The sequence below is a fragment of the Megalobrama amblycephala genome, linkage group LG20, assembly GCF_018812025.1.
Source record: "Megalobrama amblycephala isolate DHTTF-2021 linkage group LG20, ASM1881202v1, whole genome shotgun sequence".
Lineage (NCBI taxonomy): Eukaryota > Metazoa > Chordata > Actinopteri > Cypriniformes > Xenocyprididae > Megalobrama > Megalobrama amblycephala.
The window spans coordinates 17,964,944-17,982,065 of record NC_063063.1 but is presented as its reverse complement, the minus strand read 5'-3'; the positions used below and the strand labels follow the sequence as shown (position 1 = coordinate 17,982,065).

General features: G+C 42.8%; 1 protein-coding gene across 1 annotated transcript; it reads right to left on the bottom strand.

Moving 5' to 3' along the window:
- Positions 1–498: 498 nt before the first annotated feature.
- Positions 499–4,458, bottom strand: LOC125255805 (extracellular calcium-sensing receptor). The gene is made up of 6 exons (XM_048171305.1): positions 4,115–4,458; positions 3,722–4,013; positions 2,647–3,435; positions 2,341–2,568; positions 2,046–2,169; positions 499–1,952 (listed from the first exon to the last, which is right to left on the bottom strand). Exons 1-6 carry the CDS (start codon positions 4,351–4,353, stop codon positions 1,039–1,041), a joined length of 2,586 nt encoding a protein of 861 aa, XP_048027262.1. The 5' UTR covers positions 4,354–4,458; the 3' UTR covers positions 499–1,038.
- Between the last annotated feature and the right edge of the window lie 12,664 nt (positions 4,459–17,122).

The following is a 17,122-nucleotide window of genomic DNA, read 5'->3' as shown; positions in this document are numbered from 1 at the left end:
AACACAAAGTAAAATCTACATAGAATGTGTTGGTGTAGTTCTCTTAACATTAGCGGCCACATGTTCAAAACCTGCATATGCAACTTTTATTAAACCAAGCAAAATATTATATATAAATATCTGTAAATGTATAGCAGAAACTGGGGCACATTTAGATACATCTTATTATGTGACTTCTGATATAGGGGCATGATACTGCAGAAAACAGTGCCATACTAGGCAAATATGAGTGATAACTGGAGTGAAATGAAAAAAATTAGATGACGAAATAACTGCCTTTTGTTAATACTTTTTTCAGTCATTTTTTATGGCTCAACTAAACTTCATGCATATAATTTGCATGTAAACGTGTGGATTTAATCACTTTATTATAAACATTTTAGTTAAGTCAATTTCTTGTATGAAAAGAGAGGTGAAAAACCTCTACCCAGACAGAAGTGTTTTATTTTTCAACAACACTGATAAAGTTCAAAAAAAAAAAAAAAAAAAAAAAAAAAAACTTTTTGTCTTTTTCACATTTAATATAGAATGAGTATGATGCTTAATACATAGCATGCACTTAAGGAGCATACACTTATGCCCATCCCATGAATTATAATTCTAAACCAAAAAAAAAAATAAAAAATGGCTGCATAGTTTAGGAATGCAGAAAGCTGGAAAAATACTACATTTATTTTCTGTTTCTGTTAATCAAAGAATCCAATTTAATTGGACATCATTGGAGATTTGTAACTGAGCATCTGCTGTGCATAGCGCAGCCTGTGAGGAGCACTAATTTGTCAGACAGCCTTGAAAATGCTCTGCTATTGTGTAGCTGCCATTACTCATGATATGACATGTGAATCCACCAGTTTATTAGACAGAAGTGTATTTTTGTCAGTCTGTCAGTTCAGGCAGTAATAATGAACTTTTCACAATAATTATGAAAACCAACCTACTATGCTATTGATTGAAGGTTTACTTTTTACTGACTATTTATGAATTTATTTATTTACATATATGTTGCTTTATACTATTTTGTTCAGTAATTCATGGGTTTTAAAGTGCTTTAGCTGAAGATTTCCCCATCATTTGTTTCTTGGTGTTCTTCTCTGGTTTTAGCAAAATTATGTAACATTTTGGAGCAAATATGCAAAATAGTAAACCAAAACTTGAAGCTAAAATAGCAAATATCTCCACAGCTACTGTGAATTTTCCAGGAGAACTGATATAAGCTGGGATAAATGTGAGCCAGACAGCACAGAATATGAGCATACTGAATGTGATGAACTTGGCTTCATTGAAGTTATCAGGGAGCTTCCGAGCAAGAAAAGCTAAAACAAAACACAAGACTGATAGAAGACCAGTATAACCAAGAACAGCCCAGAAACCAAGAGCTGAACCTAAGTTACATTCGAGGATTATCTTTTCTCTGTAGTAGCTCAAATTCATATATGGGAAAGGAGGGGATATTGTTAACCAAAGCACACATATAATCACCTGTATTAATGTTAAGGAAACAACACTGAGTCGTTGTTGTGCAGGTCCAAACCATTTCATGACATTACTTCCTGGAAGTGTAGCCCTGAAAGCCATTAACACAACTATTGTTTTCCCCAGAACACAGGAGATGCAGAGGACAAATGTGATCCCAAATGCTGTGTGACGCAACATGCAGGACCACTCAGTGGGCCGACCAATGAAAGTAAGTGAACAGAGAAAACACAGTGAGAGTGAGAAGAGTAGCAGGAAGCTCAACTCTGAGTTGTTGGCTCTGACAATAGGTGTTTCTTTATGGAGATAAAACAGAAAAGATACTAGTGCTGTTAATAATACCCCAATGAAGGAGAACATACAAAGCAACATCCCCATGATTTCTGTATAAGAAAGGTATTCAACCACTTTTAAAACACATCTGTCTTTGCTTTCATTCGACCAGTACTCTAAATGACAAGGAAAGCAGTTACTAGAATCTGTAAAGAAAAAAAAGAAAAAAATACTTTAGTGAATGGCTCATTTTACTTTATCATACTTTAATAAGAGTTATCCAGTATGTACTATTTTACCTGTGCCATTACTGATTTCTCCCTCTGCACATGGAATACAGTCATAACAGCAGACAGGTCGTCCTTTTTTCATAGCCTTCCTAGTGCCAGGGGGGCAGCTCTCACTGCACACGGACACAGGCAACTATGAGAAAATAGGTAGCCATATAAAACACCAAATGATTATGATCTGAATAGTTAAATTTGATATATTTTCAGATAGATTTACTAATATGATTGTTCTGGACTGGCTGCCCTTTTCACAATTCAGATATTTCACATAAACTCAATAATTTGTTATATATTATTGATATACCTGTCCACTGTTTCCTGCCCATAAAACATGTTCCTGACTGACTTGAAGGCGTTGCTCTGAGGGCAGTGAACTGTCATAGAGGCCCACATGCTTAAACTGCAGGCCTCCATTCCCAGCAGGTTGCCAGTTCACCAGGTCATATCTTGCCACTGGATCACCACTTGCATCAAAGAAGATTTCTTCACCTGTTTTGACAGTGAATCTCACATTTCTCATATACTCCAACACCTGAGATGAGACATCAGGAAAATTATTGCTACTACTGTTTTATTTATTAATTTATTTTGTGCTCTTACATGGGCCTACCTTTTGCGGTGTGGGCCGTTCTCCTTTGCTGCTGTTGGTGGAGAATCTGAAATCTTTTAATACATTATGTAGGGTATGTGCGACAGCATACACTGCAGTGTACACTTTATTTGCTATCCGTAGCTCTGACACATCAGTATATTCGTTTTGCAGCTCAGACAGTCTCTCTGTGCCTGTACAGCCACCACTGCCAACTTTCCTGAAAGAGCACTGAAAAGCTGCTTCCCAAAATTCTTTTAAAAGTTCATTTTTTGGTTCTTGATCAGGGTGCACATTCACTAGGAACTCTCGCAGACCCACAAGTTTGGCATTTGCTATAGCAAAACCCACAGCTCCAGATAGGAAACTGTATTCCTTTGTTTCTGCAACAGTTCTGGAAGTGATCCAGGATTCACTGCCAACCCACTGCAGCCCTGTGATGTTGTGTTGCGCAATTACATTCACAAGGGGAAAAAAATCTCTTAATGCAACGAAAGCCAGCACCACTCTGGCGGTGCCTTTCTTTATAACTTCCAGCGTCTTTAGAAACTGCTCCTGAGGATCAGTTCTTAATATGGTCTCTGAGTATTCAATACAAATCCCTTCTTTTTTTGCAGCCTCCTCAAATGCTGCAATGCCATTATTACCATAGTCACTGCGACTCCTGACTGTCCCAACCCAAGTCCAGCCAAAGTGCTTGACAAGTTGAGCCAGCGCTCTGCTTTGGTAATAATCACTGGATATTGTTCTGAAGAAGGATCGATACCTTTTTCTGTTACTCAGGCATGCACATGTGGCAAAATGACTGATCTGCAAGGAAAAAAAAAAGGCAGAGTATTTTAACCACAGTGTTTCAGATTTTTAAAAATGTTCAGATTTTTTTTTTTTTTCTATTTTTAATCCAAATCTATAACTTTGTACTATACAAAAAGCATAATTGTTATGAAAGGGACCGCAAATATCTAAATAATTAAACACATTGTTTTCTAGAAGTTGTTTTATTGGGATAAGTATGACTTGAAACATATGTTGGTGCCTGTTCCAGTGGGTCATGATTCAACATGATAACAAGCAGCAGATAAGAAAGAGTTCTTACAACAGGTAAGCTGAATGGACCAGCTATAGATGCCAAGGCTATGGTGGGAGATGAGTTTGACTCTCCAATAATGGCATGAACAGCTGGTGGTCTAGAGCAGGATGTATCACTCAAAGTCTCTTCATAGCCATTCATCAAAGCCATGCCTGAGAAGATAGTCTGAGCTATTGAGCCACAGGAATCATATATCTTATAGCCCAAAGAAACGCCAGGCAACAGCTGTGTGCTGTTATTAATCTCCTCAATGGCAAAAATCAGTGTCTGGACAAATTTAAACTCACGCAAGCTCAAGCTGTAAAAGAAAGAAAGAAAGAAAGAAATTGTCAGCATTACATTATGCAAAGATTCATCAAAGAGTCATGTTCAACTATTGTTTTATATCATCATACAGACCTGACACATGTTGTTGGCTCTGGTTTGGTAGTAAAAGGATGCATCTTTAGCAGAGCACTAATGTGGATTGAGAATATTGCCCCAATGTTGATGTCTCTTTCTGCAGAAAGCAGAGGAATGGCAGGCTGACTAAACAGTGTGCAGACTTGTGCTGAAGCTGGCAGACAGACTCCATACACCACCAGCATGAGTAGTGGCAGTGACCATGCCATGCCAATATGTATGCAGGGCAGGAACATATGAGGCAGAATAAGGGTAGTGCTGCCTTTTATTGTGTCTTTAAATGTCCTTTGGGGTTGGCATTATAAATATTTCACTCTAGTTGGCCTTTTACACTCATGTTTCATTATGGAAGAAACAGCAGTAAAGTAAGATATTTAGCTGGAAAATTATTTCAGTCTATAAATTTTGAAATTTTTAGAAACAAACAAAAAATAAAACTAGTTTTTCTAACTCCTAGGCCATTTGTCTGACATTTGCCATGTATTATTCAAAAACACTCAAAGATAACAAGGCAATGGTTCCCAAACTTTTTAGAGTGGTGTACCCCCTGAAGCATTTACCATCCTTCTGTGTACCCCCTCTCTTTCACTTAGACTGCAGTCACACTTTTTCCATTAAGAGCATTGTTTTACCTTTATAAATACCTTAATAATATAAATAATACAAAAAAAATGTTCAATAGAGAAATGATGGTAATGCAATGAAGGTACACACGAAGTGATACTTTTAAATATTAAGCTAAAACTGCCAGTAGGGGGCATTAATGAGTGATTCTTCAAATCATTCATTCATTCAGTACTGAAGGAAGAGGCAGAAGCTGTGTCCCACTTCAGGGTTTGCATCCTTTGAAGGCTGCGGTAAAGAGAAATGGAGGCAGAAAAGTTGATTCCCTTTTGAATAGGAACTCACAATGCTTTGATGTGACAATGTCTGAAGTACGTGTAAAAACGTGACAATGTCATTGGCCTGCGACAGCACGTGACATCACTAGTGTCTCTTCAGGTGACCCTTTGTTTAAAGTGTTAAAGTTGTTTAAAGTTAATTTGTCTTGCAATGGAACGTGCATTCTGTTCTCGAGGAACAGAATGTGCAGTTTGCAAGAGCTTTTCGATGAAACAAGCTCTGCTCACGCATGTCCCTTTTCTCGAGGGAATTAAGACAGGCGTCTGTGCCTGGTCCAGCGGAGTCTGAGATCTTGGAGCTCACAGATCGAGCTGGCAGAGGATTTCGAGCAAGGTATGTCCCTTTCTTAGTCCTCTGCCATCAGCACGAGCGCTCTGCTGGATGAGGATTCTTTCACTTGGATCATCTGATCCAGCGGATAGCAATCTTTTGGCTACGAGCCAAGAAGTGCAGGATGTGACTGCTGAGGGTGAAGATGTTTTGATGGAGCCCTCTGAGCCTGCCTGCCCTGCATACAATGAACTGCTGGAGGTTATGCACGATGCAGAGATTAGATCTTCCTTGGAAGCGCGAAAAGCCACAGATCGCTTGTGGTAGATTAGAAGATCGTTTCTTGGCCGAACATAACCGCCCAGTTCTAGCAAGTCTTGCCTTTCTGACGGACCTCCATGCCAAGGTAGAGAGGTCCTGGTAGAAACCATATTTGGGCTCACACTTATCACTTTCACCATTCAAATTACGTGAATGTGTAGATATTATGCAAGCAGGGATATGCATTGTTGCCTCCCATTGAGGATACATTTGTGAACTATCTGTCAGTGTGAGATACATTGATGTTGAAGACTTTGACCCTGCCGTCTAAGCCATTAAAGATGACATCAATGCTGAACAGGCTCTGCCTTTGCAAGAAAAGATGGGTCATGTCTCATCACTTTGTGCCAAATGTCTTGAGAGAATTGTCAAACAATTCAAAAAACACATTTCTCAATGCAAGATTGCAAAGAATTTATGTCACCTCAGTTGAATGTGCATGACCTTTGAGCCCTTAGATGGCATTGCATTAGAAACTGTCATGCTACTGTGTTAAAGGGGTCATGCGTTTGTTTATTGTTTTATTGTTTCCTGGGATGCACTTATAATGTTATTATGCTTTTTACATCCAAAATTGTCATAATTCATGAATAAAAGGCATTTTTCCAGTTTTAAGGGGCGTGTCTGCTATGAGATTTCAGTGTAAACGGCCACTGCTGTGATTGGCTAACATATTTGCATATGAAAATATCCAAGTATTACTCGCTCTTTTAGCACGTTTTTACTATTACAGCTCTAAGGTTAATCATGAAAAGTGTTGCATTATATTTAGATCCTGCTTCCTCTACGCCGTGTGTTTCTCTGCACAGGGCTTGAGTACCCAGAACGCGTTCATCCCAGCCCTCGTTCACTCCGTCGCCGTCTCACCAGAGACCTTGGGTTCTTCAGCAGCGGAAGACGTGAGCCAGGCCTCAGACCAGGACCTCTCCTCCTCCGCCGCCGCCGGTCTTCAAGGTCTCGACGCGGAATCGCTTCTCCCCTCTTCGCGAGGCAGAACACGACGCCGTGGTCATCGGAGACTTCTGCACGCGGGGGTGAACGACACCAGGCTGCGGCAGACGGAGGTGCTGAATCAGGACTTCAGGAGCCTGATCGAGACGGTACAGATGATTTGCTTTGAATGAATGGTTAATGTCCTGGTGTAATGAACAGAATTATTTATAAATAATTGGAATCTTTTCTGGGAGCGAACTAGGCTCCCAGAAAGAGCCCAGCCCAGCAGAATCAGAGCTGATATTCTGTCAGAGAACATCTCCAAGACGCTTCGCACCATATGACTAGTAAGTCAAACCTCAAATCACAGTCTGTGTTCTGCCCACTTAATTGATAGAAATGTGAGTGTAGTACATTCTATAGAAACTGTGTCTATTCCCCGAATAGTGAGGTTTTACAATAAAAATAAAGGATCTAGAAAAAATCTGATCGTGATCAAACCAGAAATTCACAAAATTACTGAACAAAAACAATTTCTAAAGCTAGGGCTACTAAACATTAGATCGCTGACACCTAAGGCGGTTATTATAAATGAAATGATCACTGATAATAGTCTTGATGTAATTTGCCTTACTGAAACATGGCTTAAACCAAATGATTATTTCGGTCTTAATGAGTCTTGTCCACCTGGCTACTGTTATAAAAATAAATGCCGTCCGATTGGCAGTGGCGGTGGTGTAGCAACAATCTATAGAGATATTCTTAACGTTACTCAGAAAACAAACTACAAATTTAATTCATTTGAAATTCTTATATCTGAGAGTGTAACATTTAGCATAAGTAAAAAGTCACTACTATCTCTTGCTTTGGCTACCGTTTGTAGACCTCCAGGGCCTTATGCTGATTTCCTAAAAGAGTTTGCAGACTTTCTCTCAGACCTATTGGTCAACATCAATAAAGCGCTGATTGTTGGAGATTTTAACATTCATGTAGACAATACAAATGATGCGTTAGGGGCTGCGTTTACAGATTCACTAAACTCCTTTGGGGTCAAACAAAATGTCACTGGACCCACTCCCCGTTTTAAACATACTCTAGTTTTAATTATATCACATGGAATCAATCCTATCGATATAGAAATTTTACCGCAAAGTGATGATGTCTCTGATCACTACCTTGTAACTTGCGTACTGCATACTGATGATATTTGTCAAATTGTGCCGCAATATCAACTAGGCAGAACAATTCTCCCAACAACTATAGATAAATTCACAAATAAACTGCCTGATCTGTCTCAGCTGCTCATCGTACCTAAACACACAAATGATCTTGAGAAAATGACTAGCAGCATGTGCACCATTTTCACTAGTACATTAGATACTGTTGCACCGATAAGATTTAAAAAGGTTAGAGAGAAAAAATACTGTACCTTGGTACAACAGTATTACTCAGACTATTAAAAGAGAAACTCGTAATCTAGTTTGGAGGTCTTCAGAATCACGTGGAAAGACAGCTCGTCCTGTTATAGAAAGACTCTAAAAGCAAAGAAAATCGAAAGTATCAGAAATACAATTGTAAATGTACAACCTTTAAACAGAGTTTTATGATTCAGCCTCAATTATTACCCCTCAAGAACAGTTGCAGTGCTTTACAACTATAGGACAGGAAGAGCTAAATAAACTTATCACTGCTTATCATCTAAACCAACAACGTTTATTAGATCCAATACCCACTAAACTACTGAAAGAATTGTTACCTGTAGCAGAAGAGCCTCTTCTCAATATTATCAACTCGTCTTTATCTCTAGGTCATGTCCCAAGACCATTCAAGCTAGCAGTTATTAAGCCTCTCATTAAGAAACCACAGTTAGATCCAAATGTATTGGCAAATTACAGACCCATTTCAAATCTTCCATTTATGTCTAAAATACTAGAAATAGTGGTGTCGGTCCAATTGTGCTCCTTCTTGCAAAAAATGCTATCTATGAAAAATTTCAGTCAGGATTCAGATCTCATCATAGCACAGAAACTGCTCTCGTTAAAATTACAAACGACTTACTTCTAGCTTCTGACCACTGCTGTATCTCAATACTAGTATTACTTGCTCTCAGTGCTGCGTTCAACACTATAGATCAAAAAATACTCCTAGATCGACTACAAAATTATACTGGTATACAAGGCCAGGCATTACGGTGGTTAAGGTCATACCTATCAGAACGTCACAATTTTGTTTATTTAAACAGGGAAAAATCTAAGATAACGATAGTAAACTATGGAGTGCCACAAGGATCTGTGTTAGGCCCTCTGCTATTTTCAATATACATGCTGCCACTCTGCAATATTATAAGAAAACATGGAATTAGTTTCCACTGCTATGCCGATGATACTCAGTTATATATTTCAGCACAACCAGATGAAATCTCTAAATTATCCAATCTGACAGAGTGTGTTAAAGAAGTAAAATATTGGATGACTAGTAATTTTCTTCTATTAAATTTAGATAAGACTGAAATATTACTTATTGGGCCAAAAACTTAATACACAGAATATTTAAGACTACAGTCTGCATTTAGAAGGATGTACTATTACTCCATCTTCGACAGTTAAAGACCTGGGTGTTATATTAGACAGCAACTTGTCCTTTGAAAATCATATTTCACATGTTACAAAAACAGCCTTCTTCCACCTCAGAAACATTGCTAAGATACGGAATATGTTATCTATTTCTGATGCAGAAAAGTTAGTTCATGCTTTCATGACGTCTCGACTGTCAGGTTTCACTGAAATGAAGGACCCAAATGCAGTTAGAAATGCAACAAGAGTTTTATTCAGTGATAATCGAGCTGCTGAATCCCAGATCCACAATCCAAGAGCTCAATAGAAGAGATCAGAGTACCAAAACAGATCACATTCCAGGCGAGCGGTAATCAGAAACAGGTGATGGTCACCAAAGATGATTGCCCAGACAGATTCAGAGAAATCCACAAATCTAGATAGTAATCCAGAGCAAAAGTCCAAAAATCCAGATGAACAGACCACTGGCCAAGGAGCATAGGCAGTCCAGACAGCAGTTGGAATAGCTAGGCGGAAAAAGGAAAAACTGAAAGAAAAAAAAAAAACACAAAACAATAACTGATGAACCAAAACAAAAAACGTGTGAAAAGCGTTAACGACAAAACACACTGGCAAAGACAAAGAGAAAACATGAGATTTAAATAGGGAGAAAATAAATGAGAAAATAAAGCCGAGTTCAGACTGCACGATTTTAGACCCAATTTTGGCTCGCCGACAGGTTTTGAGAAATCGCCGACAAATGCCCAAAATCACAGGCAAATCGGTGCTCGTTCACGCGAGTGACAATCACGCAGTGTGAATGAGCAAAAACGTGATCTGAGAGAATCGCTGACAAGTCGCCGATGCCCGTGAGATATTTGGCATGCAATTCAAAATCCTGCTGTGTGAAAAGTGTTCTGACTGAAAACTACATCGGCGATGACTGACAGCCAATGAGAGAGCAAGATACAGAGCTACGGAGAGTTAGGGGAGGAGTTATAGACCACAATATCAGCAAGCATGGCTTCGTACACATAAACATTAAAATTCTATCAAACAGAACCAAAGCAAAAACATTTGCTTGACCATCAGCAACAGCAGCACATTGAAAAGTTATGCATTTAGCTCCAACTGTTGCAGAACACATAATCCTTGTTTCTCGCATCTCCCCAAACATTTTCTTCTCCATATTTTTCTTTTCTTCATGTTGTTTTCGCTGCAAATCAGCGCACAGGCAATTCGTATTTCAAGCTTCATGCAGGCTACTATTTTTAATAATAATCCCACCGTGTGTCTCAATCAGCTCCCTAGTTCATGACTGAGACGCAGGGCCAGTCTCACGTGAGAACTCTGGTCTTGCGCGCGTTGTTTCCTTGTCATGTCTCGCGTGTATTTGGTTGTGAAACGTAGTTTGCGTGCCAGACAGAGTTGTCGGCGATTCTTCCTATTGTAAAGTCATGCAGTGTGAAACCTTCTGTCGCCAATCCATCGTGCAGTTTGAACACAGCCGCGACTGAGTGCTGGCCAAGATAGTCATGCAGTGTGAAAAGAACAGTGACCCGACTACTTTGAAAATCATGCAGTCTGAACTCGGCATAACAAACAGCTGTGAACGCGTAGTCAACTGCGCTAATCGCAAAACACGATCAGCTGAGTGCGGCTGACACGCGCAAATGAAAACAAAACAACACGTGCACAACCACGCCGATCACGAAACGCAAACAGCTGATAGTGGCCGGCACGTGCAGACAGAAAACAAAAACAAAGGCTCATGCAGGAGAAACAGACAGATCAAACCTGAGCCCTGACAGTACCCCCCCTCCCAGGGACGCCACCCGGTGTACTCCTGGTCGAGGGAGACTGACGACGATGAAACTCCATGATGAGCGAGCGGTCCAGAATGTCCGAGCTGGGACCCAAGATCTCTCTTCCGGAACGTAGCCTTACCAATCCACTAAATATTGAAAGCCCCATCCACGGCGCCTGGAATCAAGAATCCGCCTGACAATATAGGCAGGAGCGCCCTCAATCATCGGGGGGGAGGGGGTGGGGGTAGAAACATGAGGAGAATGGGAAGAACATAGAACAGGTTTAACAGGGGAAACATGAAAGACAGGATGGACACGACAGAAAGGTTGAGGCAGCCGAAGCCACACCGCCGCCAGACTGACCACCTTGACAATGGGATAAGGACCTATAAATTTAGGTGCCAACTTACGGGCCAGAACCCAAAGCGGCAGATCTTTGGTAGAGAGCCACATCCTTTGCCCACAAACATACCTGGGTGCCGGAGACAGACGGCGGTCAGCAGCTCTTTTATTGCGTCCCTCAGACCGGACCAACGCTTCCCTGGCCCTCCTCCAGGTACGATAACAGCGCTGGATAAAAGCCTGGACTGAGGGAACTGCGGCCTCAACAGCCTGGGAAGGAAACAAAGGGGGTTGATAACCAAGGCAAGACATGAACGGTGAAAGCCCAGTCGAAGACACCGGCAAGGAGTTATGGGCATATTCAGCCCAAGTTAGCTGCTGACTCCAGGAGGAGGGGTTACGGGAAGCCATGCATCGCAGCACCTGCTCGAGATCCTGGTTTGCACGCTCAGTTTGGCCGTTGGTCTGTGGATGGAATCCTGAGGACAAACTGGCGGAGGCACCCAGTTGTCAAACGGAATTCCCTCCAAAACTGGGACATGAACTGGGGCCCCCTGTCAGAGACCACATCCTCCGGAAGACCATGAATCCAGAAGACGTGGTCAATGACCACCCGGGCCATCTCCCTAGCCGAAGGGAGTTTAGTAAGGGGAATGAAGTGAACTGCCTTGGAAAAGCGATCCACCACAGTAAGGATCACAGTATTGCCACTGGATGGAGGGAAACCAGTAACAAAATCCAGGGCAATATGTGACCAGGGACAGGAAGGAATAGGGAGGGGATGAAGCAGACCAACGGGAGGTTGATTGGAAGATTTATTTTGAACACCAACCTCACAAGCACCCACGAACCGACGGATGTCCTCAGCCATTGCCGGCCACCAAAAACGCTGATGGATGGCTGCCAGCGACCTCCTCACACCAGGATCACACGTGAGTTTGGAAGAGTGACCCCACTGCAAGACGGCGGTGCGGACTGTATCAGGCACAAATAACAGACCCACCAGACATCCCATGGGCACCTCAACATGGGCTAATGCTCGCCTGACCCGACCCTCGACACCCCAGGTGACGGCCCGCACCACACGGCCCAAAGGCAAAATGGTGTCAGGAGGAGACTCATCAACAGGCACGCCGAACTGCCGGGACAGAGCGTCGGGCTTACCATTCTTAGAACCCGGTCTGTAAGACAACACAAAGTTGAAGCGCCCAAAAAACAGTGCCCAACGAGCCTGTCTGGAGTTCAGCCGTTTGGCCGATTGAATATACTCCAGATTCCTATGATCAGTCCACACCAGAAATGGAATCATCGTCCCCTCCAACCAATGACGCCACTCTCCCAAAGCCAAGCGTATTGCCAGCAGCTCTCTGTTGCCGATGTCATAATTTTGTTCTGAGGGAGAAAGGCGATGAGAAAAATAAGCACAAGGATGCAACTTATTATCATGAGGGGATTTTTGGGAAAGAACTGCTCCGACACCCACCTCTGACGCGTCCACCTCCACCACAAACTGTCTGCTAGGGTCCGGCAAAATAAGAATAGGGGCAGTAGTGAACCTGGATTTCAAATCATCAAAAGCTGCCTGAGTAACACTAGACCAACAAAATTTGGATTTGGTGGAGGTTGACGCTGTCAGAGGGGCCGCCACCTGCCTGAAATTTTGAATAAAATGCCTATAGAAATTGGAAAAGCCCAAAAATTGTTGTAAGGCTTTTCTTGAGCCAGGTATCGGCCAGTCAGAGACAGCTCCAACCTTCGCAGGGTCCATGCGAATCCCGCCGAGATGATAGACCCCAAGAACGAAACCGACTGGGTATGAAAAGTACACTTCTCCGCCTTCACGAACAATTGATTCTCCAAAAACCGCTGAAGCACTCATCTGACGTGCTGGACGTGCACCTGGTTTAAACACGAAGGCAAAGTCGTTAATCATATCTTTCAGCACGTCATTGACGAGCGCTTGGAAGACGGTCAGGGCATTGGACAGACCAAAAGGTAAAACGAGATATTCAAAATGCTCAGTGGGTGTGTTAAAGGCCGTCTTCCATTCATCCCCCTCCCTAGGGATGTTGCGGTGACGGATTTTTTCCACCGGTTAATCGACGTGTAAAAAAAAACGGTAATCCCGGTGTCACCGGGGTTGCGTGTCGGGGATTTCGGGTGGCCGAAAATGCGGTCGTGCAGACGTGCACACGTCTCAATTTACTTTCACTTTAATTAGCGGCAATTCAGTAGCATTTGTTTGAATTAATCATTGGTGAAATAGTAACGCCCTGGCAGTTCATATTGGCTGTCGAGTGTGGTTATGAGGTCTCTGAAAGATTGCTTTTCAACAGTATTAAAAGACACCATTTCTTTGCATATGTATTTCGTCACTGCGTCAGTGCACGTGTTCCACCTCGCACTGTCCCTTTTATATTTTGTGCATCGCGCAAATGCACCACTTATCGAAGGCTGTGTTTGTGTGTCAGGCTTTTGTGGTCGATTTTTTGCCGCTGGACCCATCTTGGCCGCTTCATTTTTGTGGTGTGCTTGAAGATGTGCGTGTAAATTCGAAGTGTTACCTCCGGATGCTGCCACTTTCATCAGGCAAAGTTTACAGGTTGCCTCGTTAACATTTTCAGGTTCCCTGTTGGCATTTGGTTTGAATCCAAAATATTTCCAAATAGGTGCTTTTGCATTTCGCTTTGAAACCAGATCTTCCGCCATCCTTTGCCAGTTAGCTCGCCTTACTCTCCTCAAATGATAAATAAAATCGGACACCGGCTGCTGCTTTACTGCGGCGCTCGTTCCGCTTACGCTAAATTACGAAGGCACGTAGTCACTAACTGAATTAAGTGCTTTATTGCTATAGGCTAAAACTTCAACACGATGGGGACGGTGCCGGTGGTCAAGTGCTATGACAGGTGGGTTAAACAGGTGGTAGGTGGGTTAAACACCGTGTATCACCGGTAACACCAACTATCACAACAAGCCTACCCCTCCCTAATATGAACTAGATGATAAGCATTGCGTAGATCCAATTTCGTGAAGAACTTTGCACCCCGCAGGACCTCGAGGGCTGTAGACATAAGAGGCAGGGGGATGACAGTTATGTCATTCAGCCCACGATAGTCAATGCAGGGGCGCAAAGAGCCATCCTTCTTCACGAAAAAGAACCCCGCTCCTGCTGGAGAGGAAGAGGGACGAATCAAACCTGCTGCTAGAGAATCTGATAAATACTTCTCCATGGCCACCCGCTTGGGTGCAGACAAGGAGAAAAGACGTCCGCGGGGAGGAGAAGTGATGGGAAGAAAATCAATAGCACAATCATACAGTCGATGGGGAGGAAGAGAGGCAGCTCGGGACCGACTGAAGACCACACGCAGATCGTGGTACCATGCAAGGGATCAGAGAGAGATCCACCTCCTCCTCCTTCTGCAACACAGAACAAACAACAGAAGACGGAGCAGACACAAAACAAGAAGCATGACAATGAGAACTCCAAGAAAGAATTAAATGATCTGCCCAGTTAATATGTGGGTTATGGAGAGAAAGCCATGGATGACCTAATACAATAGAAACAGAAGGGGAGTTCAAGTTCCTCCCGGTGGTTACCAGAGGTAACCAAACTCACCGGACCAGTGATCTGAGTAACTGCCATGAGCTGCTGTCCATTAAGGGAGTGAACGGTGAGAGGAGAGGAAAGGGAATAAATGGGCAGGCCATAGTGATGAGCACATTCAATATCAACAAAATTCCCCTCCGCCCCCGAATCACTTAACACAGAGCATTTAATGACCGAGCCATTCAGTAACACTGAAGCAGAAATGAGAGTACGAGAGCCCCCTGATGGAGAAATTAAAGTACCGTCTGCCAGAATTCTCCTGTTTACTGGTGGGTGTTGGCTTTTAACGGACAGATGGCTGCAATGTGACCATGACCGCCACAATATAAACAAAGCCCCCCAAAAGTTGCCGTTGTTTCTCTTCGGCAATAAGATGCATTCTCCCCAGCTGCATAGGCTCAAGGTCAGACAATTCAGGAGCTCGGAAAGCAGAGGGGGAAACAGACGATTCTGGCCGCATCCAGCTGGTATTTCCTCAAACTTTACACCTCAATTCCATGCGGGAATCCAAACAAATAGCGAGATCAATAATATCGTCAAGCAGATCCGGAGGGTCACGTGCATAGATATTGTCCTTAACATCCGCCACTAATCCATCCAAAAAACGAGCCACCAGTGCCGCTGGGTTCCACTCACTTGTAGCTGCAAGAGTCTTAAATTCAATAGAATAATCAGCAACTGACCTCTTGCCTTGACGCTGCGAAGCCAATTGCCAGGAAGCCTCTTTGCCAAACACGGATCTGTCAAATACATCTCGGCTTTGAATGATTTAAAATCATCACAGCACAAAGAGCGCGAGTCCCATATGGCAGTGCCCCAGTCGCGGGCGCGTCCAGCCAGAAGAGAAATTACGTAAACCACTCTGGATCTGTCTGATGCGTAAGTCTGGGGTTGAAGTGAAAAAACTACTTCACACTGAATAAGAAATGGACGACAATTAGTTGGTTCACCAGCATAAATAGGAGGGTTATTAATACGTGGCTCATGACCAGTGGCCTGTTAGGGTGCTGGAGACGTAACATTGAGATCGACGGGCTGAAGATATCGTAACTTGTCCGAGAGCTCAGTAACTCGTGCAACCAGGGCATCCACGGTGTGACGAGCATGAGAAAGTTCGTCAGCCTGATGATTCAACATCGCTCCCTGATGTTCAACGGCAGCTCGGAGCTGAGCTTCTTCTGCTGGGTCCATGGTGGCCAGTGTGTTATGTCAGGCTTCACTGAAATGAAGGACCCAAATGCAGTTAGAAATGCAACAAGTATTTTATTCAGTGATAATCGAACTGCTGAATCCCCGATCCACAGTCCAAGAACTCGATAGAAGAGATCAGAGTCCAAACAGATCACATTCCAGGGGAGCGGTAATTAGAAACAGGCGATGGTCACCAAAGATGATTGGCCAGACAGATTCAGAGAAATCCACAAATCTACAGTGGGTATGGAAAGTATTCAGACCCCCTTAAATTTTCCGCTCTTTGTTATATTGCAGCCATTTGCTAAAATCATTTCAGTTCATTTTTTTCCTCATTAATGTACACACAGCACCCCATATTGACAGAAAAACACAGAATTGACATTTTTGCAGATTTATAAAAAAAAAAAATTGAAATATCACATGGTCCTAAGTATTCAGACCCTTTGCTCAGTATTTAGTAGAAGCACCCTTTTGATCTAATACAGCCATGAGTATTTTTGGGAAAGATGCAACAAGTTTTTCACACCTGGATTTGTAGATGCTCTGCCATTCCTCCTTGCAGATCCTCTCCAGTTCTGTCAGGTTGGATGGTAAACGTTGGTGGAGAGCCATTTCTAGGTCTCTCCAGAGATGCTCAATTGGGTTTAAGTCAGGGCTCTGGCTGGGCCATTCAAGAACAGCCACAGAGTTGTTGTGAAGCCACTCCTTCGTTATTTTAGCTGTGTGCTTAGGGTCATTGTCTTGTTGGAAGGTAAACCTTTGGCCCAGTCTGAGGTCCCGAGCACTCTGGAGAAGGTTTTCGTCCTGGATATCCCCTGTACTTGGCCACATTCATCTTTCCCTCGATTGCAACCAGTCGTCCTGTCCCTGCAGCTGAAAAACACCCCCACAGCATGATGCTGCCACCACCATGCTTCACTGTTGGGACTGTATTGGACAGGTGATGAGCAGTGCCTGGTTTTCTCCACACATACCGCTTAGAATTAAGGCCAAAAAGTTCTATCTTGGTCTCATCAGACCAGAGAATCTTATTTCTCACCATCTTGGAGTCCTTCATGTGTTTTTTAGCAAACTC